Source organism: Salvelinus alpinus, chromosome 23 (assembly GCF_045679555.1).
Source record: "Salvelinus alpinus chromosome 23, SLU_Salpinus.1, whole genome shotgun sequence".
In the NCBI taxonomy this organism is placed as follows: Eukaryota; Metazoa; Chordata; class Actinopteri; order Salmoniformes; family Salmonidae; genus Salvelinus; species Salvelinus alpinus.
In genome coordinates this window covers 10,044,730-10,070,352 of record NC_092108.1, presented here as the reverse complement: position 1 = coordinate 10,070,352, position 25,623 = coordinate 10,044,730, and the positions used below count along the sequence as shown (strand labels likewise).

General features: G+C 40.8%; 2 protein-coding genes across 5 annotated transcripts in view; one reads left to right on the top strand and one right to left on the bottom strand.

The window, feature by feature from the left end:
• The window catches only part of arhgef18a (rho/rac guanine nucleotide exchange factor (GEF) 18a), a 37,061-nt gene extending 27,677 nt beyond the window's left edge, over positions 1-9,384 (bottom strand). The window contains exons 1-4 of one of the 2 annotated variants that reach the window (XM_071360880.1): positions 9,133-9,384; positions 1,304-1,374; positions 891-1,031; positions 537-677 (exon numbers count right to left, since the gene is read on the bottom strand). In XM_071360880.1, the coding sequence (XP_071216981.1) occupies positions 537-677; positions 891-999 (250 nt within the window). In that variant the 5' untranslated portion in view covers positions 1,000-1,031; positions 1,304-1,374; positions 9,133-9,384. The remainder of the gene's footprint in view (positions 1-536; positions 678-890; positions 1,032-1,303; positions 1,375-9,132) is intronic. The other variant, XM_071360879.1, reaches the window with a different exon arrangement.
• Positions 9,385-14,508: 5,124 nt separating this feature from the next.
• On the top strand, positions 14,509-18,241 carry LOC139550179 (putative nuclease HARBI1). 3 transcript variants are annotated; one of them, XM_071360877.1, is made up of 10 exons: positions 14,509-15,257; positions 15,345-15,521; positions 15,612-15,673; positions 15,756-15,842; positions 15,930-15,971; positions 16,040-16,213; positions 16,293-16,328; positions 16,427-16,981; positions 17,263-17,374; positions 17,469-18,241. In XM_071360877.1, the coding sequence occupies exons 8-10, from the start codon at positions 16,913-16,915 to the stop codon at positions 17,837-17,839; spliced, it is 552 nt and encodes a 183-aa protein (XP_071216978.1). In that variant the 5' UTR covers positions 14,509-15,257; positions 15,345-15,521; positions 15,612-15,673; positions 15,756-15,842; positions 15,930-15,971; positions 16,040-16,213; positions 16,293-16,328; positions 16,427-16,912; the 3' UTR covers positions 17,840-18,241. The 3 variants fall into 3 exon arrangements, 2 of the variants coding, with proteins under 2 accessions (XP_071216978.1, XP_071216979.1); XR_011669987.1 differs by lacking the exons at positions 15,756-15,842; positions 15,930-15,971; XM_071360878.1 differs by lacking the exons at positions 14,509-15,257; positions 15,345-15,521; positions 15,612-15,673; positions 15,756-15,842 and having other exon boundaries at positions 15,855-16,213.
• Positions 18,242-25,623: the final 7,382 nt, after the last annotated feature.

The window sequence follows — 25,623 nt, the reverse complement described above, 5'->3', positions numbered from 1 at the left end:
GCATTTGGAAATTGCTCCCAAGGATGAACCAGACTTGTGGAGGTCTACAATAATTTTTCTGAGGTCTTGGCTGATTTATTTTGATTTTCCCATGATGTCAAGCAAAGAGGCACTGAGTTTGAAGGTAGGCCTTGAAATACATCCACAGGTACACCTCCAATTGACTCAAATTAAGTCAATTAGCCTATCAGAAGCTTCTAAAGCCATGACATCCTTTTCTGGAATTTTCCAAGCTGTTTAAAGGCACAGTCAACTTAGTGTATGTAAACATCAAACCTGTGATGCATCTTGGGACTGACTGATCTATAAATATTATTGAGTAGTTACTTGTGATGCAAGATGATTTGTAGATCAGTCAGTCTCAACTCGTCTTTTAAGTTGGCTACAACGTCGAAGGCACCCATTATCAGCATAATTGTAGTAGTCATTATCCTCAGTCTCATCTCCCTTCACACAGCCCTTTTTGCAGATAACATCGTCCACCCTGCTATCCAGCTCCAGTACTGTATGTTCTTACTATTGAGCTATGTTCTTACCGTAGATGACATCTTGCCTCTTTACAGCGTCTTGGTGGAGGCTGTTCATGTACTGCTGGTCCACAGAGACACTCCAGGACTCTCCCTCCAAGTCCTGAGCATCAGCCTCCAGCTCCGCTCGCAGGGCACAGTAGTGGCCATCTATACACACCCAATAACACACACATCCTTAATAGCACTTGGTCATCTGTTGGGCACTAACAATGAAATGGGTGACGGCCATATTGGAATGAAGGTGGTTTGGAGGAACCACATCCACTTGATTTGTGACCTGGAGACTTGCATTAGCTCTCCAAAGTAATTCCTAGGCTCTAGCTCAGATTCCCCTGTTATTACAGCAACCAGGTGACGCACCTTCTAAGTTGATGGTGTCTGTGGAGGACGTGGAGAGGGACACCGAGTCCTCAGGAGGAGGAGGAGCGGGCCGGGGAGAGAGTCCTCTGACAGCATCCAGGTCATCCATGTGTTATCTGGAGGTTAAAGGTCGGGATGGGACTAAGGTGTTAGCGGTGGAGTTCATGGGTGGCGGAAACACAGAAAGAAGAGAGCGAAAGAAAAAGAAAGAGATTATTTAAACGCTAACTTGTAAAGCTATTGAGTAGAAACATGGGCCAGGTCACAATTCCACTGTCCTGGCAGTCTGGTTTCATGTAAAGACACAGTTTTATTTTTTTGTGGCCTGCTGTAAATTTGACATGTTTAGACATATTTACATGAACAGAATATTCAGAAGGGCAGTTCATCAGGATACAGAGAGATCAACTCACCTTGGTCGCGTGAAACTTGTTTCTACTGTTGATTTGTTGGAACGATCAAAAGCCTGTGTAAAACAACACCCCTGACAGGAAGAGAGAATCAGATGGTGTTGAATCCTGACAGACGGTTTTATGTCACAGAACAGAAAGAAAAGCAGTGGCGTGAAAACTATAAAAGGTAAATAAGAGAAAACTGGTTTGACAGAATGACGGCACGAGAGGTTTACAGACGAGACACATGACAGGAGAGAGAGAGATAGCGAGAGAGCGAGAGAGCGAGAGAGCGAATTCTCACAAGACATAACAGGACATAGGAAAACTACTTCTACTAACTTTGGATATTGTGCACTGTCCCTGTCAACTAAATTGCATGAAATGAAATAAACTTAATGAAGCCTTCATAAACACTTTAAGACTTACATAGATGTTTCATAAACAAATGTCATACATAAAATAGGTGGAGAAAGCGTTATGTCACATGTAAAATGACATTAGAAAGATCATATTCTGTATTTTTTTTTTTTTTGCGTTTCCCCCCCCAAAAAACTCTGAAATATCAGCTGTGAATTAAGATGTAAAGAAATCTGCAGAAAGAACTGGCTGTCAGCTATGACATCACACCTGGACTTTGATCAAATATATTTTTGTTTATTGAACTACAGTAGATGAAGTAGATGTACATCCGGTAATGGAATTACATCATGGCTCCATGATCTGTACTACACAGAAATACATAATGATGGATATTAATATTATTCTCTTCATGGTGACGTTTCCTGAAAAGGTACACAAAAAGGTAGAAATATGCAATATCCTTTTTTTGTGCATATTTGGGTATTATTCTACACACTGGCTATTTTTCTAATGAACTCGGTCCCCAAACAAGACCACATTTGGTTGGTCCGTACCAGACCAGACCTGAACCAATCATAGACGTCTATGTTTCACAAGATAGGACATCACAGCACAGTACAGTTCAGTACAGTTCAGCACAGTACAGTAGTTCAGTACAGTTCAGCTCAGTACAGTTCAGCACAGTACAGTTCAGTTGACTACAGTAAATTAGATATGTTCAGTACAGTACTTTATACTGTACTCTACTCTAGTGTGCTCTACAGTACTGTAGAGAAAAGTAACCCACTTGCTATGTGTGTGTGTGTGTGTGTGTGTGTGTGTGGGGGGGGGGGGTGTAATGCACAGCTGGGTAATAAAGACAGAGTCCCTATAACCTCTGGCTCACCTGTTAAGTACCCAGACAGACACGGATACTTCCTGCAGTACAGCACATCAAGAAACAATTAGCCTTGTAAATAGCAGATTGATTACCGCTGTGCAGCGAACCATTCACGTAAGCGTGCGAGATCAGGATGGCTTGCGAGGCTAAGAAACAACACTTTGCTCTGCCAGACAGATCACTAAGGCTGCGAGGCTAAGAAACACTGTGCTCTGCCAGACAGATCACTAAGGCTGCGAGACCAAAGACAACACTGTGCTCTGCCAGACAGATCACTAAGGCTGCGAGGCTAAGAAACACTGTGCTCTGCCAGACAGATCACTAAGGCTGCGAGGCTAAGAAACACTGTGCTCTGCCAGACAGATCACTAAGGCTGCGAGGCTAAGACAACACTGTGCTCTGCCAGACAGATCACTAAGGCTGCGAGGCTAAGAAACACTGTGCTCTGCCAGACAGATCACTAAGGCTGCGAGGCTAAGACAACACTGTGCTCTGCCAGACCTGTATTTCATGCTCCACACCTTCTCCCAGTCCTCTCCTCCCTGTTCCTCCCCTCCTACCCTGTCCTCCCAGGCCCTATTCCCTATATATAGTGCACAGGGTAGGAGGGGAGGAACAAGGAGGGGAGGACTGGGAGAAGGTGTGGAGCATGAAATACAGGTTAGCCCCTTTTGTGTTAGTCAGAAGAAGAACTAGACGAGCAAGTCAGCCAAGTATCCCAGCAGTGTGTGGCAGCTCATGTTTTTTACTCTACTAAGTCAGTCCCCACCACTATATTTTATTACCAACCTGTCATGCCAGAGCCTGCAGTCAAGTAGTGGTAGAAACAAGTGGATAAACACTGATCACTGTTTGCAGTGACTAATGTGCCCTGCATTCTTCTTTTTGTTAATTTAACCTTTACTGAGTCATGCTGACACCGAGGCCTTTTTGTTAATTTAACCTTTACTGACTCATGCTGACACCAAGGCCTTTAAAAAATGTATTTTACAGACGAGCCCTGCATGAACATCAATACAACATCAATTACACTAAACATGAAAACAAAACACAAATCACATGAAACCTTCTTCAGTAAAAAGGTCCTCTAACATCCACCTTTAAGGAGTTTTGGAGATCATTTTACATGAGAAGTGCAAAACAACTAAAAGCACCGACCAGAGCCCACTTTCACCCGGGCAACTTCCAGAGACGGTAGGGAGGGTACTTCCCGCTACCGACCAGAGCCCACTTTCACCCGGGCCACTTCCAGAGACGGTAGGGAGGGTACTTCCCGCTGCCGAACAGAGCCCACTTTCACCCGGGCAACTTCCAGAGACGGTAGGGAGGGTACTTCCCGCTGCCGAACAGAGCCAACTTTCAGAGATGAATTACAGTGAGTCCGAATCTGAGATAGATTCCGCACCCGAGGCGGACAAAGATGACTCCGGAATGCATAAGGCTGTACTATTAGAATACACTGATTAGATTGACCTAACTAGGTGAAGGGATCTCTAGGGTTAGCCATCCCCGACTCCGGGTCTGGTAACTTATACGTCTGAAGGTTAACAATGAAGTAAGGTAGGGCAGAAGTTTATGCAAGACGAGAGCAACGCATCAATCTCCGAGACTTCTGAGAGGGCCAGCCTACTTTCTGATACAAAATGCAATGATGTATACTGAACCTATCGCCCATAATAAAGCACAATGCACTGTGATGAACTGCATCTAATGGCTTCAGGTGCCTGCTGCAGTCACATAGTTGACATCACCATAGTCTAAATAACCGGTATGAATGTTGACCGAAGGATTTGTTTTCTGCTATTTAATGAAAGACAGGAGCTGTTCCTACTGAAGAAGAATACTTTAAGTTCTTCATTTCATTAACACGTTTTTTTTGAAAGATCGCTTTTCATCAGTCCAGATATTTATAAAAGTGGGACACGGTCAATGTGGACACCATCCAAAGTACGTATGCATAAATCATCAGATACATTTTTACTTGATTTGAAAAACAACATATACTTGGTTTTTACCTGCATTAAGTACCAATGTCAGTTCAACAAAGTCTTTCTGCAGGGCGATAAAGACAGATTGAAGCTCTGATAGAGCCTGGTCAGCTGGGGGGCAATAACATACAGCAAAGTGTCATGTGCACACAGGTGAAAGTTGTGTGTGTTTTTTTTTACAGATAGAGCAATATTGTTCATGTAAATAGTGAAAAGAACAGGGCCAACAATCGATACGTGTGGGACACCCTTCGTTATGTCCAGAAAGGCTGATTTAAAACCATCAGGAAATACACACTGTGTTGGCCTGGTCCAGAGGAATTGACAAAAGCCTCTAAAAGCATTTTTCCACAAATGGTGTGTTAACATTCACACAAAATAAAATAGTGCGTAAAAAGTGTTTGTGTGTTTACCCTCACCTACAATACTGACTGTCTTTGATAAATAAGTCAGCACACTGCAATTAGTTAGTAAATGTTCAACATGCTCCCATGGCAGGGGCCTTGACACACTGTTTACTGATTAATAGGAGCTAGCTACAGTATCTCTCCTTCTCTTTCTTTCTATTGTTCTCTCTCTCTCACTGTCCATCTCCATCTCTCTCTCCCACTGTCTCCATCTCTCTCTCTCCATCTCTCTCACTGTCTCCATCTCTCTCTCGCTCTCTCACTGTCTCCATCTCTCTCTCTGTCTCCATCTCTCTCACTCTCTCACTGTCTCCATCTCTCTCACTGTCTCCATCTCTCTCTTTCACTCACTATCTCTCTCTTTCACTCACTGTCTCCATCCCTCTCTCTCACTGTCTCTCTCTAGCACTCAATTCAATTCCAATTCAAAGGGCATTATTATTAAACATTAAACTCACAAAATTTTTAAAGAATATAGACATTTCAGATGTTATATTATTTGTTATGTACAGTGTTGTAACATTGTGCAAGTAGTTGAAGTATGAAATGGAAAACAAATAAACAATGTTGTTTGTGTTCCACTGGTTGCCCTTGTCTGGCAACGGGCCACAAATCTTGCTGCTGTGATGGCACACTGCTGTATTTCACCAAACAGATATGGAAGTTCATCCATGTTTGATTTGTTTTCAAATTCTTTATGGGTCTGTGTAATCTGAGGGAAATATGTGTCTCTAATGTGGTCATACATTTGGCAGGAGGTTAGGAAGTGCAGCTCAGTTTCCACCTCATTTTGTGGGCAGTGTGCACATAGCCTGTCTTCTCTTGAGGGTCAGGACTGCCTATGGCAGCCTCCCTCAATAGCAAGGCTATGCTCACTGAGTCTGTACATCAGTGGCTGTCTGTGCCATTTAAAATGAGGGAGGACGGTTTCTATTACAGCATATTGGATGACTGTCATTCATATTCCATTCAACCAGCTCAATGTAACATCGAGATGTTTAGGCTTTGACATGATACTAAAATTTTCCCTGTACCCATTATGAGGTTGCTACAACCTAGCCTACAGTACGAATTAACGTTTACAGCGCAGGTGCACAGGTCGAGATAATGGTTTTGTAATAAAGTTGACAGACAGTGACACATTCAGTACCGCCTTGCACAAACTTGCCTTCATCTAGCTGATGTAGGGTGTAATCATTAGTCCAACAGTTGCAAACGAGAGTTTCTATTGGACAAATTCAGTTCCCCATTTAGTTCCATTTGCTTCCGTATAAGAAACTTTTTTCAATAGAATCGGCGGATTGAATACACCCCTGATCACACGCAAACACAGTTCACACGTACAAACAGCATGATCACTTTGATTGTTGTATAATTCCTTCTCACATCTACACAACCTCCTCCTCTCACCTTTTCCCTTAATTTGTGGACTTCAGTGCACAACACATCAGCTGCTTGTGACCAGGCAAAAATACCTTTCCAAGTCAAAGCTTCATATCATAATACTACACACATCATTGTCACCATATTAGCTAACATCAAGTCAACATAGCTACTAGAACGCGTTAGTAAACCCGCTACAATCATGCAGTACAGTGTACAGTCAGCAAGCAGTTTATCAGTTACACCGGCAGGCCCCGGTGACAATAAATTAATAAAACCAAAAGGTTACCTTGACTTGTAAGAGTTCCAGTGTTGGATAACCAAAGTCAGCTAGCTAACATAGCATTCCTCTCTGTTTGAGTAGGCTAAACTAGCTAGCTGCATTAGCAAGCTAAGTGAAAAGAATCTGAAATCTCTCTCTCCCGCTTCAAACCTGTTCAACTATGGTCTTTCCCTCTCTTTGAGTCAACTACTCACCACATTTTATACAATGCAGGTCTAGCTAGCTGTAGCTTATGCTGTCAGTTCTAGATTTATTCTCTGATCCTTCGATTGGGTGGACAACATGTCAGTTCATGCTGATAGAGCTCTGATAGGCTGGAGGACGTCCTCCGGAAGTTGTCATAATTACTGTGCAAGTCTATGGAAGGGGGTGAGAACCATGAGCCTCCTAGGTTTTGTATTGAAGTCAATGTACCCAGAGGAGGACGGAAGTTAGCTGTCCTCCAGCTACACCATGGTGCTACCCTAGAGTGTTGTTGAGGCTACTGTAGACCTTCATTGCAGTGCGTTTTAATCAATTATTTGGTGATGTATTTGGTGATGTTTATATACTTAGTATAGTTTTATCTAAAAAGGATAACATTTGTAATGTTTCACATTTACATTTTTCTGAAATTAACTGAGGATGGTCCTCCCCTTCCTCCTCTGAGGAGCCTCCAATGCTGTACATAGTCAAGGATTTTGTTAATTTGGGTTCAGTCACAGTGATCAGTCATTCTGCCACTGTGTACTCTCTGTTTAGGTCCAGATAGCGTTCCAATTTGCTCTGTTTTTTGGTTGATTCCTTCCAGTTTCTCAAAGGGTTATCTTTTTGCTTTCTCATAATTTGTTTGGGTCTCATATGTGTTTCTATCCTGGGCCTCTGTGGGGTTTGTTTGTGAACAGAGCCCCAGAACCAGCTGGCTTAGAGGACACTTCTGTAGGTTCATATCTCTGTAGGTGAGGGCTTTGTGGTGGAATGTGTTGGCATCTGTATTTTGATAACTAGTGGCTATAGTCCTAATTCTGGTCTGCGTGCATTGTTTGGGGTTTTGCATTGTACACAAAGTATATTTCTGCATGTCTCTCTCTCTTTGTATTATTTATTTTATTTAACCAGGCGAGTGAAGAACAAATTCTTATTTACAATGACGGCCTACCCCCGGCCAAACCCTCCCTTAACCCTGGATGACGCTGGGCCAATTGTGTGCCGCCCCTATGGGACTCCCGATCACGACCGGTTGTGATACAACCCGGGATCGAACCTGGGTCTGTAGTGACGCCTCTAGCACAAGAGATGCAGTGCCTTAGATCGCTGCGCCCCTCTCCCCTGGCCTCTCCCCTGGCCTCTCCCCTGGCCTCTCCCCTGGCCTCTCCCCTGGCCTCTCTCTGTGTGTGTGGACTGTGGCAGCGAATCCTCATGGCGAGAGTGTAAATCCTCAGGCTGGGGAAGAATGATGTGGGTGAATGATCTTGAGTGGCCCAGCTATCTAGGCCTAATTATAATCATGTGACCTGCTCCCATCAGGAGTTCTGCAGGGACAGACTGGAAAATACAAAAAACAACCTCCCTGATGGCTGGCCTGGCCAGAGTTTTTACACACACACACACACACACACACACATTCACACACACCATCTGAGAGGTGTCAGGTCTCCTAGCAAGGTCCACAATGATCATGAGACAGGACATAATCCATGGAAACAGAGAGAATATATGGAATGTTACTGTTTTCTTGGAGAGAACACATTGACCGTGGGGCTCCTGAGTGGCGCAGTGGTTAAAGGCACTGCATCTCAATGCTAGAGGCCTCACTACAGAACCTGGTTCGAATCCAGGCAGTATCACAACCGGCTGTGATTGGTAGTCCCATAGGGTGGCGCATAACTGGCCCAGCGTCGTCCGGGTTTGGCAAGGGAAGGCCGTCATTGTAAATAAGAATATGTTCTTAACTGACTTGCCTTGTTAAATAAATACAAATAATTATAGGAGAGGAACAATCCACAAGGATCTGTCTTTCTAATGTCATGTCCTGTACTGTATTCAACACAGAGGCAGGATCCAGCACAGGGACTGAACAGGTGTAGAACCTCTTCACCGAGTAACAGGAAATAGTCAGGAGTGTAAACGGCAGGTGTTATGCTCAGTAGAGTATGTAGAGAGGTAGGTGTATGTTTACATCTAAGCTTTAATGTTTCGAAGAGACAACCATATTCAGAAGCTTTGTTTGACAACAGATAACACCCAGATAAGTCTCAAATTGCAGTAATGTTTGAAGTTGGACATTTGTTTGTACAACGTATATGCCTGTAAAGCATTTAATCACAGTTAGCAAAATACATGTGGAATTTTCGGAAAGTGAATGAAAGTTACAATTATAGCCATCATATGCTTCCGATTTTATAACGTTTTTGTAGCACCTAGCTAACCAAACAACAATGTAATTTGCCAGTTTCACATACTGTAGGCTATGTAACCTGACCAGAGTACATCAACAATAAGTATGTCCTTTCCCTGTGAAAGATAATGACAAAAATACGCCATCAAACCGCTCGATCAATTCTTACCCCATTCTCGATCAACTCGAGCCCAACGCGAGCGGTGGTAAAAAAAAATGTTTGAAGTTTACTTTGTATCTTCTGCTAAGTAGTTCCAGTGGAAAGTGATACAATTGTATTGGCTACATAAGTTTCACTGTGGAAAGTAACGCTTCCTATGCGACAAGTGATCAAACAACAAAAATGAAGCAATGAAAATTCCCGTCCAGCGTTGGATCAAGGAGCCAAGGGTGTAATCATTAGTCCAAACAGTTTTGCTACTAAGACGAGAGTTTCTATTGAATAAATGCAGGTAGGTCCCGCCCCGTTTCGTTCCGTTTGCTTCCGTTTAAGAAACGTTTTGCTACACAATAGGCGTAATGAATACGCCCCAGTATCAGTCCTTCTCTAAGCATTCTGGGAGATGTTGTTCGTTTATTTCATGAACGCAACATATTCCACAAATTAATTCTGCTAGACCTGTTACAGAGACATCCATTTCGCTTTTGAAATTTTTTATTACATTAATGTAGATAGGAATTGTTATTATATATATATATATATATATATATATATATATATATATATATATATATATATAGTACCAGTCAAAAGTTTGGACACACCTATGAAATAATAATGTAGTAACCAAAAAAGTGTTAAACAAATCAAAATATATTTTATATTTTGGATTCTTCAAATTAGCCACCCTTTGCCTTGATGACAGCTATGCACACTCTTGGCATTCTCTCAACCAGCTTCATGAGGTAGTCACCTGGAATGCATTTCAATTAACAGGTGTGCCTTGCTAAAAGTTAATTTGTGGAATTTCTTTCCTTCTTAATGCGTTTGAGCCAATCAGTTGTGTTGTGACAAGGTAGGAGTGGTGTACAGAAGATAGCCCTATTTGGTAAAAGACCAAGTCCATATTATGGCAAGAACAGCTCAAATAAGCAAAGAGAAACGACAGTCCATCATTACTTTAAGACATGAAGGTCAGTCAATCCGTAAAATTTCAAGAAAGTTTCTTCAAGTGCAGTTGCAAAATCCATCAAGCGCTATGGTGAAACTGGCTGTCGTGAGGACCGCCACAGGAAAGGAAGACCCAGAGTTACCTCTGCTGCAGAGGATAAGTTTATTAGAGTTAACTGCACTTCAGATTGCAGCCCAAATAAACGCACAGAGTTCAAGTACCAGATATCTCAATATCAACTGTTCAGAGGAGACTGCGTGAATCAGGCCTGCGTAAAATGACCCATGTTCTGAACTCTGTCGCTATACATTTCAAAAGTGCTGAACAAATAGTTATATTGGCTACGTCCGTCCTCGCTATAGTGCAATTAATGTATTGTTTAGTGTTGTGTTGTGGCTTTTTGGAGTTTGTCCCACCAAGATTTACATGCTAAAATTGCCACTGTATGTAACATCATGATGGTCATGGTGATTTCAAGACAACTGGGAACTCTGAAAACATTTGGTAAAATCATGACGTCAGTGAACTTCAGTTTGGAAAGTTGGAGCTCTAGAAATATGCCCGAGTTTCCGAGTTGGATGACCGTGAAAAACTATGTCGTTTTTTGCAGTTTCCAGTTGTCTTGAATACACTGAAGTCGGAGAGTTCTGAGTTCCTAGTTGTTTTGAACACGGCATTAGTCTCAGCGGCGGGAGGGAGAGAGCAGCAGAGGGTCCGCTTCTAGTGGTCCCTGCTCTCTCCTTCCTTTCCTCCGGTGAGACTAACCAGAAAGAGGGGACACAGTCATCCACCTGATTGTGAAACTCAAATCGCCCTGCATCTGCCTCCGGTACATATTCATGTTGTCCCTATGACCAGAGAAAGTAAAATGGGCCTAGTCCACTATATTAAAACAGACACGATGATCTGCTAATAATAATACAAATACAGGGCTATCGACATAGCTACTGTAGCACCCCCAGAAAAATCTGAATAAAATAATCTATTCATAAAAGTAGTGCACTGGGCCTTTATTTGCATCAGTGGCTGATATTGGTGGCTGATATAGACTTCTGCAGAGCAGGCAACAACAAAAAATATTTCAGCATCTCTGCTTTGGAAACAAACAAAAAAAGGTTGTATAATTAAGAACAGTATCTTGCAGTATTCAAAAGTTGGAATTGTAAGAGTTGTTGCCTTGTCCCTTTCTCTGTGATGTCATTCTAATGGAATCCGGAGAGAACAAAACCTGTCCTCAAACATTTACATCAAAAGATGCAAAGTTATGGACAAAGACACAAAACATCCACATCAAATTAAATATTTTTCTTGATCAAATAATATGGAAAACCACCAATTTTTGTGCAGCATTAAATTTACCATCCTTACAAACCACAATGTAAATGTATATTACTGTATTGTACATAGGCTGGTCATCTAGGTTTGTACCTGAAGACTTTCTATCACAATGGAGATAAAACAATGACCAATAGAGTAATTAAACACATTGAGACATCAAGTGATTTGTGATGATGTGGTTCAGTTGGTAGAGTGTGATGCTTGCAGCACTAGGGCTGTGGGTTCGATTCCCACAGGGGAAAATGTATGTGCTCACTACTGTAAGTTGCTCTGGATAAGGGCATCTACTAAAATGTAAAAGGAATGAATAGACCATAGAAATAAGTTGCATTTGCTAAGTATTTCAAGAAACTGGAAAACATATCAAGTGTATATATATATATAGTTTTTATTTTAAAATTGTATTATTTATAGGGGAGAATGCACATTAATCAACATCAATATTATAATAATGCAACATCCATGTAAATGTGCCGGGGTTAGCCAAAATATCATTTTCACCCGTTGTCCCTGGGAAGGTAAGGACCTTTACACAGCCACTATACAAATAGTCACTAAAACAATACAAAATACATTACATCCAATAATATATAATTCTAACAACTTATTTGTAATAAAAACACTATCATCAGCTGTTGTCTTACATATGAGAAACCACAGATAACTCATGTGTAAAAGTTTGGATAGATTTTAGCCATGTTTTCAATTTCCATTTAAAAGTACAATAATCAGTGCAGTTTCTCAAGTCCATGGGCATTGCACTCCAGTATATTGTAGCTCTAACAGAGAAGGCAGATTAACTGATTTTACTGTGTTGAAAAGGGACAACGCAGTCCCCTCTAGTTACTGCCCTTGTTATCCTGGAGGGGCTTTCCTTGAGCATGACATGCCGGTATAGGGGTGGAGGGGCAAGACCATGCAGGATCTTAAAGACAAGGCTTGCATCTACATCCTGCTTAAAGCTATCCAGACTAAATAAATGATGTTTGTGAATGACGTGACAATGATGGTAACTGTTTGGTTTGTTATCAAAAATCTTAGGTGTTTGTTTGTAGTGATTCAATTGGTTTCAGAATAATAGCTCCTGCTTGTGATCAGCATGTGAGGCAACATCTCAGATGTGAGAAGATTCATAGCATGAATATATAGTTGTCGTTCTCCAGAGGAAGGAAAGGTCTTATAAACCCAAAGTTGGATAGTCCAAACTTTACCGTGTTTAACCACCTTTTTCACAATGTCAATGTTAGAGTCCAAAATGTCTCAGAGATACCTGAAGTTGGACACAACTTTCAGATTCTCCCCATTAACAAGAACAGCTCGTTGGGACGAATCAATGGTAATATAAGTAATTATCAGATTAACTGGTTTCTACAGGTAATTGTCAGCCTCAAGTTACAAATGTTGGTAAATACTCAAATACATTTAGTTGACATTTTTCTCACAAAAGTAGTGCACTGGGCCTACTAGCCTTGTATTAGCGGACGGATGTTTATTTTTTTTTGTATGTGAATCAAGTGCACCTACCAATACAGCGCAACATGCCTTTATCGTTGGCTTTTCTACCGACATGTTTGGTGATCGACAAGGAATGCCTTGATCAGTCTGGTTGGTGACCACTGGTCTATATAGTGTACTCAAGTGGTTTTGCCTCGTGACCCAAAATGAACCAGGTTGTCTCAGTTGCAATCCGATATTCGCATGGCAATTCGATGTTTACCTAAATGCAATCTGGGAAACTATTTTTAATGCTATATTGATAGTAAACGTACCAATTATATGACAAGTGAAAAACAGTCGCACCTTTTTCATTGTCAATAATTCAGTTTTGCCCATGATGAAGAATGTTAAACTCTGATTTGAATAGGCTAACTCCCTATAGCCTATAGGCCTATATGGAAAATACTATGATTGAAGAAAAATAGTTCAGAGGTTAAATTATAAAATAAAAAAATAACTTCATTATCATTTCTACACACTTTCTAACTTATTTTTTAGTTTAAATTCAGACTAGTATTTTCAATAAATTATGATAATTGACACACGCGACCCGTTAATAAACTCCCGTCGCGACCCAGCAGTTGAGAATCGCGGACTCAATTTAGTCTGGGTCCCTGTCTTTTTAGCTAACATTCAGCACCTCGACATTCCTGTTTGACATTCCTGTTTGTCAAAGAGACTGGCCTTTCGGCAATCTCAAAGTTCAATGTGCAGCTGGATTTCCTTGAGGAGTTGCTCAGTTGGTGGTTGGAAAGAAACAGAAATAGAATGAAAAGAACGGTTTGGTAGCTCTAACCCAGGCAATTTGACTGGTAAACGCATAGGTACATTCCCATGGTAATGCGATGAAATAATTTCCTTGGCAATTTGGATTGTTCTATCAATGGAGTCTGGATTGTCATGGCAACTTAGAATGTTTATTCAAACGATGCTATCTGATCTGGCTCATGCAATGAAATGTATTTTTCGGCTCAATATAACGACTACAAAATATATATTTATATCTATATTTTCAAAAAATAATGAAGGCAGTATTGGAATCAATTATAGAAGAGACCCAATCTGGCTTCATGAAGAATATACATATATCTAATAATATCCGACTGGTGTTAGACCTTATTGACTATTCTGATTTAATCTTCCAAGATAGACTTTTATAAAAGTCTAAGACAATAAAACTTCGATACAGTGGAACATGAGTTCCCATTTCTCTCCCTTGAGAAATTTGGTTTCGGGGAATTCTTTTGTAATACTATTATAACTCTATATGAATGGGAACAGTTCCATTAAATTAAATCATGGCACTTCTAGATTTGAAGTGAGGAATTAGGCAAGGTTGCCCAATTTTGCCTTACCTCTTCCTGCTTGCAACCCAACTTCTTACACGTTTTTTAAAATCCAGCGATATAAATGGGATCTCTTGCTGACAAATTTTTTATTGTAATATTTATTTAAATATATATATATATATATATATTTATTTTTTTTGCTGACAGAGATATTATCCTAAATCATCTTGCAGATGACACCACCCTCAGTTTGAAAGATGCTGACCAGATTCCTAGAGCAGTCAATGTGATAAATATTGTTTCCAATCTGGGGCCTGTTGCACAAAAGTAGAATTAAGACATCCGGGATAAATGACTCAGCTGAGCTCAATGAAGCCAAAACATGTGCGTCCAGGCTTAATTGGTTGCACAAAGACCAAGCCAGGATGAGCAGACACGGATTCATTAAGCCAGGTGAAACCAATCCTGGATAGGTGCGCGCTCACGGCTCACTCAAATAGACCCCGCCACAGATCACAGATTAACTGATTTACCATGGCAACTAGAGCCGCGTACTTTTCCCCGTCGGAAGCACAAATCCTCATGGAGGCATACGAGGAGGTAAAATATATAATTAAGAAGAAAGGCAACACCGCCACAGTGATAAAGCAAAGAGAAAAAGCGTGGCAAAGTATTGCAGACCGCCTGAATGCGTAAGTAGTGCACAATTACACACTCACCGCTCCGCTGAAACATCACAATTACAATTCAAATATTTAATTCACATCTCCAAAAATGCAGTTGTACTGTAATTATGAAACGGTTAAATTTTTAATTGAAATGCACTGCAGATATGAGTGAAATTGTGTAAAGTAACTCCATCACACTGTATAAAGCTATGATACATTTTTTGATATTTTTACTGAAAACAAGACAAAAATACCAAGTAATTTTTTGCAGTGTGACTCCATTAAATGTGTGTGTGTGTGTGTGTGTGTGTGTGTGTAGATTAAACATGAACGGGCCAAAACGGACATGGCAGCAGGTCAAAATCAAATACAAGAACATTCTGCAGAATGGTATGGTCCCTGACTAATATTTAACAAAGCACAAGCATATATTGTACCCAGAAGGTGCCTGCTCACACATTGTCTGTACTGTTTTAGCAGTGAAAAAGAATACCCACAGACAAGGCACGGGTGGTGGGTCACCAAAGGCTGACCTTACCCCAGCAGAGGACATGGCCTTGGAGCTAAATAAAGGCAGGCCCGTCTTAGAGGGGATCCCTGGGGGGAAAGAGACGAGCATAGGTTCCTCCCAAGATGCCACCCGCTTCATTCAAGGTATGTCCTTCCATCTCTACATGGGATACAACCACATTCATATTGAATCAATTTGGACTGTCTGACTTTGGTTTACCTATTGCCTTGCAGTGTCTGGCAGCACTGTGTTCCTGTTAGAGCCACCAGCACAAGCACCAGACGATGCTGATCCAGTGAGTACTCCATCAAAGGCATACTGTAGGCCTGGCATGTCTTGTCTACTAGCTTCAATATGAATCCGATTAAATGTGATAGGGTGAAGGCCCCAGTGCAGCAGCAACAGCACATGATGGAGACGATGATGAGGAGGAGACCATCTCTCTGGATTCCAGAAGGCATGAGGTATCATGTTAAGACTGTGAAAGTACTATTTACTCTACAATGGTGAGGAGTCCTCATCAAAATCAAAAAATCTAATTTCTTTTACAGGACCCAGATGCTATACAGTGGGAAAACCAGCCTGGCAACATAGTGCGTATTAATAAAAGGACACCACATCCTGCCAAATTCCAGCTGCGCTAATTGTATTGTGTTCACAGAGCTCACAAGCTATCAGAAAGTTGTATGGCAACCACCTCCGGCGCCAAATAGAACTGGCAGACATAGACATTCAGTACAAGAAGAAAAAGATGGAAAATCTTGCACTGGAGTCCGAAATAAAAAAGAGGACAATTAGGAAACTGGACCTTGAAATAAAAAAACTTGAGAGGGAGGTGAGATATGCCTTCAATGTACACTGTATGCTAACTGTAACACAAATGTATTAATCATTATTTTTCTTTCCTCCCCCAGCTCCAAGAAGATGACACAGCTCAAAATAAAAATTAGGTATATTCTCGTAAAGTCAAGTGAGCCATGACATATGAGCTCTTATTGTGAGCACACAGGACGGTGGCATCTTTCTAAGGTTTTTTTTATTTTCCCAGCAATCAGTACAACCAAGTCATCGTTATAAGGCATCGCCCTCTTTTGCCCACCCCCCCAGCACCAGGTGTGGCCACTAGCCTATATGAAGGCCCAAAATTGTGTGTTCCTTTCTGCTCTGACAATGGCATGCCCATTCGTGCGAGATGTGGTGGATGAAGAAGCACTTGTGCTGAGGAGAGCCTTCAGGCGAGAAATGGTCTTCAGGGACCGGTTGGACCCACTGGCCTTCCCTGATGACCATCTATATGAAAGATACAGGTTTTCTGCAGATGGCATCAGGTATCTATGCAGACTACTGGGTCCCAGGATTAAGCACCGCACTGCACGGAGCCATGCACTGAGTGTGGAGCAAATGGTTTGTGTGGCCTTGCGCTTTTTTGCTAGTGGAGCCTTCCTGTACTCAGTGGGGGATGCAGAACAGCTGAACAAGGCCACAATTTGCCGCACAATAAGGAGTGTGTGTCTGGCTATCAAAGCATTAGCAGATGTCTTCATCTCCTTCCCTGGCCACAGAAGACTCTGTGACATCAAAGAAGAGTTCTATAGGATTGCAGGTAAGAGGATCTACAAATTACAGGACAACTGTTAACACATAGTAGGATACTCATTACTTTGTGTGACAGGTTTCCCCAATGTCATTGGTGCAGTGGACTGCACACACATAAGGATAAAAGCCCCCTCAGGTGCCCATGAGGCCGATTTTGTGAATAGGAAATCCTTTCACAGCATTAATGTTCAGGTGAACATAACTTTTTGATATTGTCCATTGACGAACACTCTGCATTGCCAGTGATGTGCATTGATTGGTGTAATATTCCTCATCTTATGATTTCAGATGGTCTGCAATGCTGACTGTGTGATCAGCAATGTTGTGGCAAAATGGCCTGGCTCAGTCCATGACTCCAGAATCTTTCGGGCCTCTGAAATCTATCAGTGCCTATCACAAGGTAAGCCACACAACCCCTATTTATAACCATCATGGCTGTGTCAAGAATATCACTGTGTTTATGAGGTAGTAATGATGAGATTTTGTGTTGACAGGTGAATTCTCTGGTGTGTTGCTGGGAGACAGGGGGTATGGCTGCCAGCCTTTTCTCCTGACACCTTTCACAGACCCCCAGGAAGCACAGCAGGCCTACAACCATGCCCATGCCAGGACCAGGGCCAGAGTTGAAATGACCTTTGGCCTCCTGAAGGCACGCTTTCACTGCCTTCACAAATTAAGGGTCAGCCCTGTTAGGGCATGTGATATTACTGTGGCTTGTGCTGTCCTCCACAATGTGGCCTGCCTGAGGAAGGAGAGGGCCCCCAGAGTGCCACCAGCCATGGACTGGGACAATCCGGCAATCTTCCCTGATGACGACAGTGGTCGGCTGCTGAGGGACCAATATGTGTTGAATTATTTTAGTTAGTATGTGTGCTTTCAATTTTGGTTAAATATGTCCTGCGGTGGCAGAGGAATTTGGGTTTTTTTGGGTTCGTTTTTTGACGAATTTGGCCTCTTATGATGTTTGTGCGGTATACTGTGTGTAATACAAGGCTGCAGGGAGGCTACTGCATCCATTCATTTGTCTGTTCAGTTGATGTGTATGGATTTGTCCTGCATTTATTTTAGTGTGCAGACATGCAGGGTGTGTTATATACAGACCTTTGAATGTGTATGTATCATTTTGTATAATATGCTTGGATTCTGTGCTTTCCATCTTGTAGAGTCACTGTGACTTCAGTTTCGAAAGGAGCTGATGGTTTACCTGCTTTGTTTTGTCCTTATTCAATAAAGGAACATAATGTTACACATTGTGTTTTTATATTCATATGGAATGTGTATTTGTTTATATGACAGAGTACTAGGGCCACACTGAAGAAAAAGGATAAAGTCATACATTTATGAGGCTGGTTCTTTCTGCAGAAAAGCTACATATTGTTTTTACAGTTTTGATACTTATGACAATGTGATACTTAATATTCTGGCACATCAGCATGTCTTTGTTTATGAAACCATACTGAAGTACAATTTCACGAAATGCCCCACATCTGTCATTTTAACAACTGTCCTCCTTTAAAACAACTGGTTACAATATTATGACTTGTGTTTTTTTCCCCTCTGTGGCCCTAATATTCTATCATTTTATATATAGCCTTATAGTCTATGGGAAACTGTAAATTATCTAATGATAGCAACATCATCTAAAAATCATTTTTTATCCAAAATCATTGAAATTAATGATCACAAACGTTTAAATAATAACAGTGGGTCTAGTTATATGTGATAATGTATAGTGAGCAGTGAAATAACTATTGGTTTCCATTTGTGGTGACTGCTGACTGACATTAGGGATGAGATTAAATAGATCCTGGAATTTAGCCTGGTCTGGAGCAGGCTAGCTCCACAGAATAAATCTCCATGGTAATTTATACCATAACATATCCTCCTGCCCCCTATCCATCTTTAGTGCAACCGGATTACGGATCAATTGAGCCAGGATCACCAAGATATCCTGGCTTAATCCCTTATCCTAGTTTTGTGCAACAGGCCCCTGGTCTTTGCCTAAAATTTAAGTGTGAATTTTTTGCTGTTAACGACTGTGTGATACCCTCTATATACAATATTCCAGTCAAGGAAAAAGTTACATACCTTGGGATTACCATTATCTAAGGATCAACAGGAAAGATGCTCATTAAATTTCATACCTATTATTGAAAAAACCAAAAAGAAGTTGAACCATTAGTTGGAGGGATTTATGCTTGAAAGGTTGAGTATTGCTTTCTGAAGCTGAAGGTATCTCCAGACGTACTTATTGTCAAGGAGCTAGGAGTGGTGGGTGCGGAGTCAGGCGCAGAGAGCAGAGGATTTTGGGTTTCCGTAATTTATTCCAGATAGAACAAGGTCACGCCAAATAACAATAGGCGACAAATACTGACCTACCCAAAACAGGACACACAAAAAACCAGTCCAACAAAATAACAAACGCAACCATCTACACACAGAACAGAAAATAAACCCGGGCTTAAATAGCCCGGAACAAAACCCCCAAACGAGAAACAGGTGAAACCAATAAAGACATAACCAACAGAAAAGGAAAAGGGAATCGGTGGCAGCTAGTAGACCGGTGACGACGACCACCGAGCGCCGCCCGAACAGGAAGAGGAGCCACCTTCGGTGGAAGTCGTGACACTTATGCAGCACAGTCCCTACATCTTGACAACAAAATAAGTAAAGCGGTTGACCAGATGCTTTTCAAAATCGTACACATTATATTAGGAAATCTGTCGTTATGAATACATATGGTGGTCTCAATTTTTGAGATTTTCCTACTTTGAATAATATTTAAAAAATAAATTAGGCAAAACATTTCTTAAAGAGTCCAACTTCAATTTGAAATTTCATCCCTCATTATTTTGGAGCAGCAGGTAGCCTAGTGGTTAGAGCGTTGTGCCAGTAACCGAAAGGTTGCTGGGTCGAATCCCTGAGCTGAAAAGGTGAAGATATTTTTTCTGCCCCTGAACAAGGCAGTTAACCCACTGTTCCCCAGTAGGCTGTCATTGTAAATTAGAATTAGTTCTTAATTGACTTGCCTAGTTAAATAAAGGTTACATTAAAAAAAATATGTATCTTCTCCCATTTAGGCGGTTTAAATTTTATGTTACTTTGTAACTAAACTGTAACTAAACATCGCTTTTTCAGGACCCTGTCTTTCAAAGATAATTTGTAAAAATCTAAATAACTTCACAGATCTTCATTATAAAGGGTTTAAACACCGTTTCCCATGCTTGTTCAATGAACCATAAACAATTAATGAACATGCACCTGTGGAATGGTCGTTAAGACACTAACAACTTACAGACGGTAGGCAATTCAGGTCACAGTTACGAAAATGTAGGACACTAAAGAGGCCTTTCTACTGACTCTGAAAAACACCAAAATAAATATGCCCAGGGTCCCTGCTCATCTGCGTGAATGTGCCGTAGGCATGCTGCAAGGAGGCATGAGGACTGCAGATGTGGCCAGGGCAATAAATTGCAATGTCCGTACTGTGAGACGCCTAAGACAGCGCTACAGGGATGGACAGCTGATCGTCCTCGCAGTGGCAGACCACGCGTAACAACACCTGCACAGGATCGGTACATCTGAACATCACACCTGCGGGACAGGTACAGGATGGCAACAACAACTGCCCGAGTTACACCAGGTCCTCACCAGACATCACCGGCAACAACGTCGCCTATGGGCACAAACCCAGCATCGCTGGACCAGACATGACTGGCAAAAAGTGCTCTTCACTAACGAGTCGCGGTTTTGTCTCACCAGGGGTGATGGTCGGATTCGTGTTTATCGTCGAAGGAATGAGCGTTACACCAAGGCCTGTACTCTGGAGTGGGATCGCTTTAGAGGTGGAGGGTCCGTCATGGTCTGGGGCGGTGTGTCACAGCATCATCGGACTGAGCTTGTTGTCATTGCAGGCAATCTCAACGCTGTGCGTTACAGGGAAGACATCCTCCTCCCTCATGTGGAACCCTTCCTGCAGGCTCATCCTGACATGACCCTCCAGCATGACAATGCCACCAGCCATACTGCTTGTTCTGTGCGTGATTTCCTGCAAGACAGGAATGTCAGTGTTCTGCCATGGCCAGCGAAGAGCCCAGATCTCAATCCCATTGAGCACGTCTGGGACCTGTTGGATCGGAGGGTGAGGGCTAGGGCCATTCCCCCCAGAAATGTCTGGGAACTTGCAGGTGCCTTGGTGGAATAGTGGGGTAACATCTCACAGCAAGAACTGGCTAATCTGGTGCAGTCCATGAGGAGGAGATGCACTGCAGTACTTATTGCAGCTGGTGGCCACACCAGATACTGACTGTTACTTTTGATTTTTACCCCCCCTCCCCTTTGTTCAGTGACACATTATTCCATTTCTGTTAGTCACATGTCTGTGGAACTTGTTCAGTTTATGTCTCAGTTGTTGAATCTTGTTATGTTCAGACAAATATTTACACATGTTAAGTTTGCTGAAAATAAACACAGTTGACAGTGAGAGGACGTTTATTTTTTTGCTGAGTTTATAACATTGATAAGATTCCTACAAAATCATCTGCTTTTCATAGACATTTATTCTTAGCGTGGTCGTTTATATATAAACATCATTTTTCCCCACATAGGTATTTCATTTGGAACAATAAGGATATTTTGTATACCAACAAATCTTTATTTTTAAAGAACTGGTTCAATAATCATATCCTGCAGGTGAGTCAACTTTTTAATGCAGAAGGATTGTTACTCAATTTTGAGGAATTTTTATCTCGTTACAATATCCCTGTAACACCTAGAGAGTTCGCCAGTCTTTGATGCTATTCCATCTGGAACTCTCATGTTATTTAGAGGTATAGCCAGACCTCACCTTCTTAATCTTAACCTTCCCTCGCTTAATCCAGTTGATTTTCCAATAGGGAAAATGTGTTTCTCCTTGCGCCGTCAGAACAGATCTATACGTGCTTTATTTCAAAGGGATTTACAGCGATACATTGGTCACTAATATCTGTTGGGAAAAAGTCTGGTTATTACCACACAAATACCTGCTTGTTAACAAGGTCAAAGAGTTCTCTTTCAGAATGATCCATAAGTATTACCCTGCGAATCACTACCCGAAGAAACTTTAAAAAGACATTAACATTAACTGTACTATTTGTGTAGAGCATCCAGAAACAGTTTCGCATTGTCTACATGTACAAAAAATATGGAAAGATATTCCGTTTTATAATTGTTAATATTCTTGATTACTTTTTTTTATGGGAGAATGTGCTGCTCGGTTTCCTTAACCATAATAAGGATAAAGAAAAACAATTTAACCTCATAAATCTAATTGTGCTAATGGCAAAATGTCATATTCATAAATGTAAATTCACTAATAAACACTGTTTTCTCTATAAGGAATTCGAACAGTACATTAAGACCAGTCTATATTCTTCTAAGATGAAAGCTGTTAAAACAATCAATGTGTGTGTTTAAGGTCTTTGTATAATCTGTAATTTGTTGTACCCTCTAGCATATGTTATCATTGTCTATGTGTATACTTCTTGTATGCATACTGGTTTTTCTGCAATAAAATAATAATAATATATATAAAAAATGACTCAACAAATCACAGCAAATATTGAATCATAAACTTACTGATTTCACATCCTGGCATGTTTTTATTTTTGTAATGTTTTTTAAAATTGAAATTCTATACATTTTGAAGGATACAAATTCAAATGTGTTACAAAAAAATCGATACATCCTTCTTTAAAAAAGTAACATAAAACATCACGAATAGAGTAGGGTTTTTACATTCAAATAAATTTTAAAAGCTTAAGAGTATCAATTGATTACAATACCTTCTTATTCTTACATATTATAATGTGGCAAAGTAATTATTTAAGTCTACCTTAAAAAAGAATGAATAAGATGTTTTTTTCTTGTATGGCTGTGATATTTAGCAATAATTATAATCAAATTTATCACATACTTTCTGTTAGTGGAGAGCACATTTTTGTATAATGAAGTCCATACCTTTGGCCAATTTACAACATATTGCAAGTTCCACCTACATTTTTCTATTGGAACATTACTCATAAAAAGGTTCTCTAATGAACAAATTGTATATATTTTTCATCAGTAATTGAGACACTGTTAACTACTATGATTGACTTCACAAGGGATGGATCTGCATTGACAACAGTTTGTTTCTACATCACCTGGTATTGCTTTACACACCATTTCATATTCCTTTGGTGAGACAGTGAGCTTTCATTGTTAAAAAGTCATTGTATGTTTACAGATGTCCATCTGAGTTGAGCAGCTGGCCCACAAATCAAAGTCCTTTCTAAACCAATGTTCTAAAAACAGTGACTTGTTTTAATGACAAGATTATTCCATATAACATCCTTATGAGGGGAAAAATTGTTTGTATAGAAGGAACCAACAATTAAGCATTTGTTTTGTCAAAATCAGCCAGTTTAATTAACAGGAAGTGTTTCAACTGCATAAGGACACTGCAAAAGGGAACTTAAGCCACCAAATATATTGTAAACAAAAAAAAACGTTTTCGGTCTTTAAAGTAACGCTTTATCCAATAAATCTTTTAAACCGCCCTCACACACTCTGTTTAAGAACACATTTTTTCACTTTGTGAGGTTTATTTTTCCATATAAAGTTAAACAGTGGCTTATCTAATTGGGAGCAAATAGATTTGTGTCTGTCAAGACAAGAGAACACATAGGAGAGTCTAGACATGCCTTCAGCCTTAGTCAGCAAAACTCTTCCTCGAATGGACAAATCTCTGTCTAACCATGAGTTAGACTTATTTTTATATATTTTTTATAGATGAGACATCTGGGAAAAGATTAAGGTTCTTCTTTCTTTCCTTTTCTTTTGTAATTGTTATCCCTAAATAAGTCACTGTGTCTTTGACTGGAATACAGCAAGCTTCAGTGGTATTAGTACCTTTCAATGCAAAAACGTCATAGTTTTTCAAATTCCGATTTAAACCTGACATCTTTGAAAAATGTGTAATTACATCAAGGGCTAGAGAAACTTCAAAATGGCTTGAATTTTTTTTTTGTATCATCTGCCAAATACATATGCCTGGGAGGGCATAGACCCACCCACTTGGCAGCCGGGCCCACCCAGTGGGGAGACAGGCCCAGTCAATCAGAATGAGTTTTTCCCCACAAAAAGGGCTTTATTACAGACAGAAATACTCCTCAGACATACACACCCCCATTGGTGTGATCACCTTTGGCCGGTTATGATAACATTGTTGCACTGATGCATTGCAAATAGTTGTATTTCAGTCCTTGACTAATAGTGTTCTTTACTATGTATTGTCATGTTTCATGTGGACCTCAGGAAGAGTAACTGATGGGGATCCTAATAAATACCAAATAGGACATACAGTGATGAGCACAGTGAAAAAGAAGACCGAAAGGAATTGACAACCATTAGAAAAATGGAAATCACTTGCAAACCACTTGCGCAACGAGGCAATGGCATGCTGTAAATTACATGTGGAAAGTTTTAAGTTCCTGGGCGTACACATCACTAACTGAAATGGTCCACCCACACAGACAGTGTGGTGAAGAAGGCGCAACAGCGCCTCTTCAACCTCAGGAGGCTGAAGAAATTTGGCTTGTCACTCAAAACCCTGACAAACTTTTACAGATGCATAATTGAGAGCATCTTGTCGGGCTGTATCCCCGCCTGGTACGGCAACTGCACCACCCTCAACCGCAAGGCTCTCCAGAGGGTGGTGCGCTCTGCACAACGCAGCACCGGGGGCAAACTACCTGCCCTCCATGACACCTACAGCACAGGAAGGCCAAAAAGATCATCAAGGACAATAACCACCCGAGCCACTGCCTGTTCACACCGCTATCATCCAGAAGGCGAGGTCAGTACAGGTGCATCAAAGCTGGGACAGAGAGAATGAAACACAGCTTCTATCTCGAGGCCATCAGACTGCTAAACAGCCGAGGCTGCAGCCTACATTGAGACCCAATCACTGGACACTTTAATAAATGGATCACTAGTCACTTTAAATAATGCCACTTTAATAATGTTTACATATCTTACATTACTCATATCACATGTAAATACTGTACTCTATACCATCTACTGCATCTTGCCTGTGCAGCTCGGCCATCGCTCATCCATATACTTACATGTACATATTCTCATTCACCCCATTAAATTTGTGTGTATTAGGTAGTTATTGGGAAATTGTTAGATTACTTGTTAAATATTACTGCACTGTCGGAACTAGAAGCACAAGCATTTCGCTACACTCGCATTAACATCCGCTAACCATGTGTATGTGACCAATAAAATTTGATTTGATTTAAAAGATGCGCAGGCTAAATTTCTTATGTTGTTGAATTGCTATATTTAAATATGAGTTAATACATAATTTTTCATTAGGCCTAAATGTACATTGAAGTATTATTTGCAGTTGTCACTATGACAATGAACACACCCTGAAAGCACTGAATGGTCTGAAACCAGTATCTGTGCGCTAGACCTCATGAATGGTCTAGTTTTACCCCCTTATTAATAGGCAGCTTGCAGTAGGATGCGTTGATCCGTTGATTGACAGGTGTAGGACAGTATAACCATAAACTGTCCTGTAGTGTGGATGCCCACCAACGTTTTATAGTTATGTAGCCA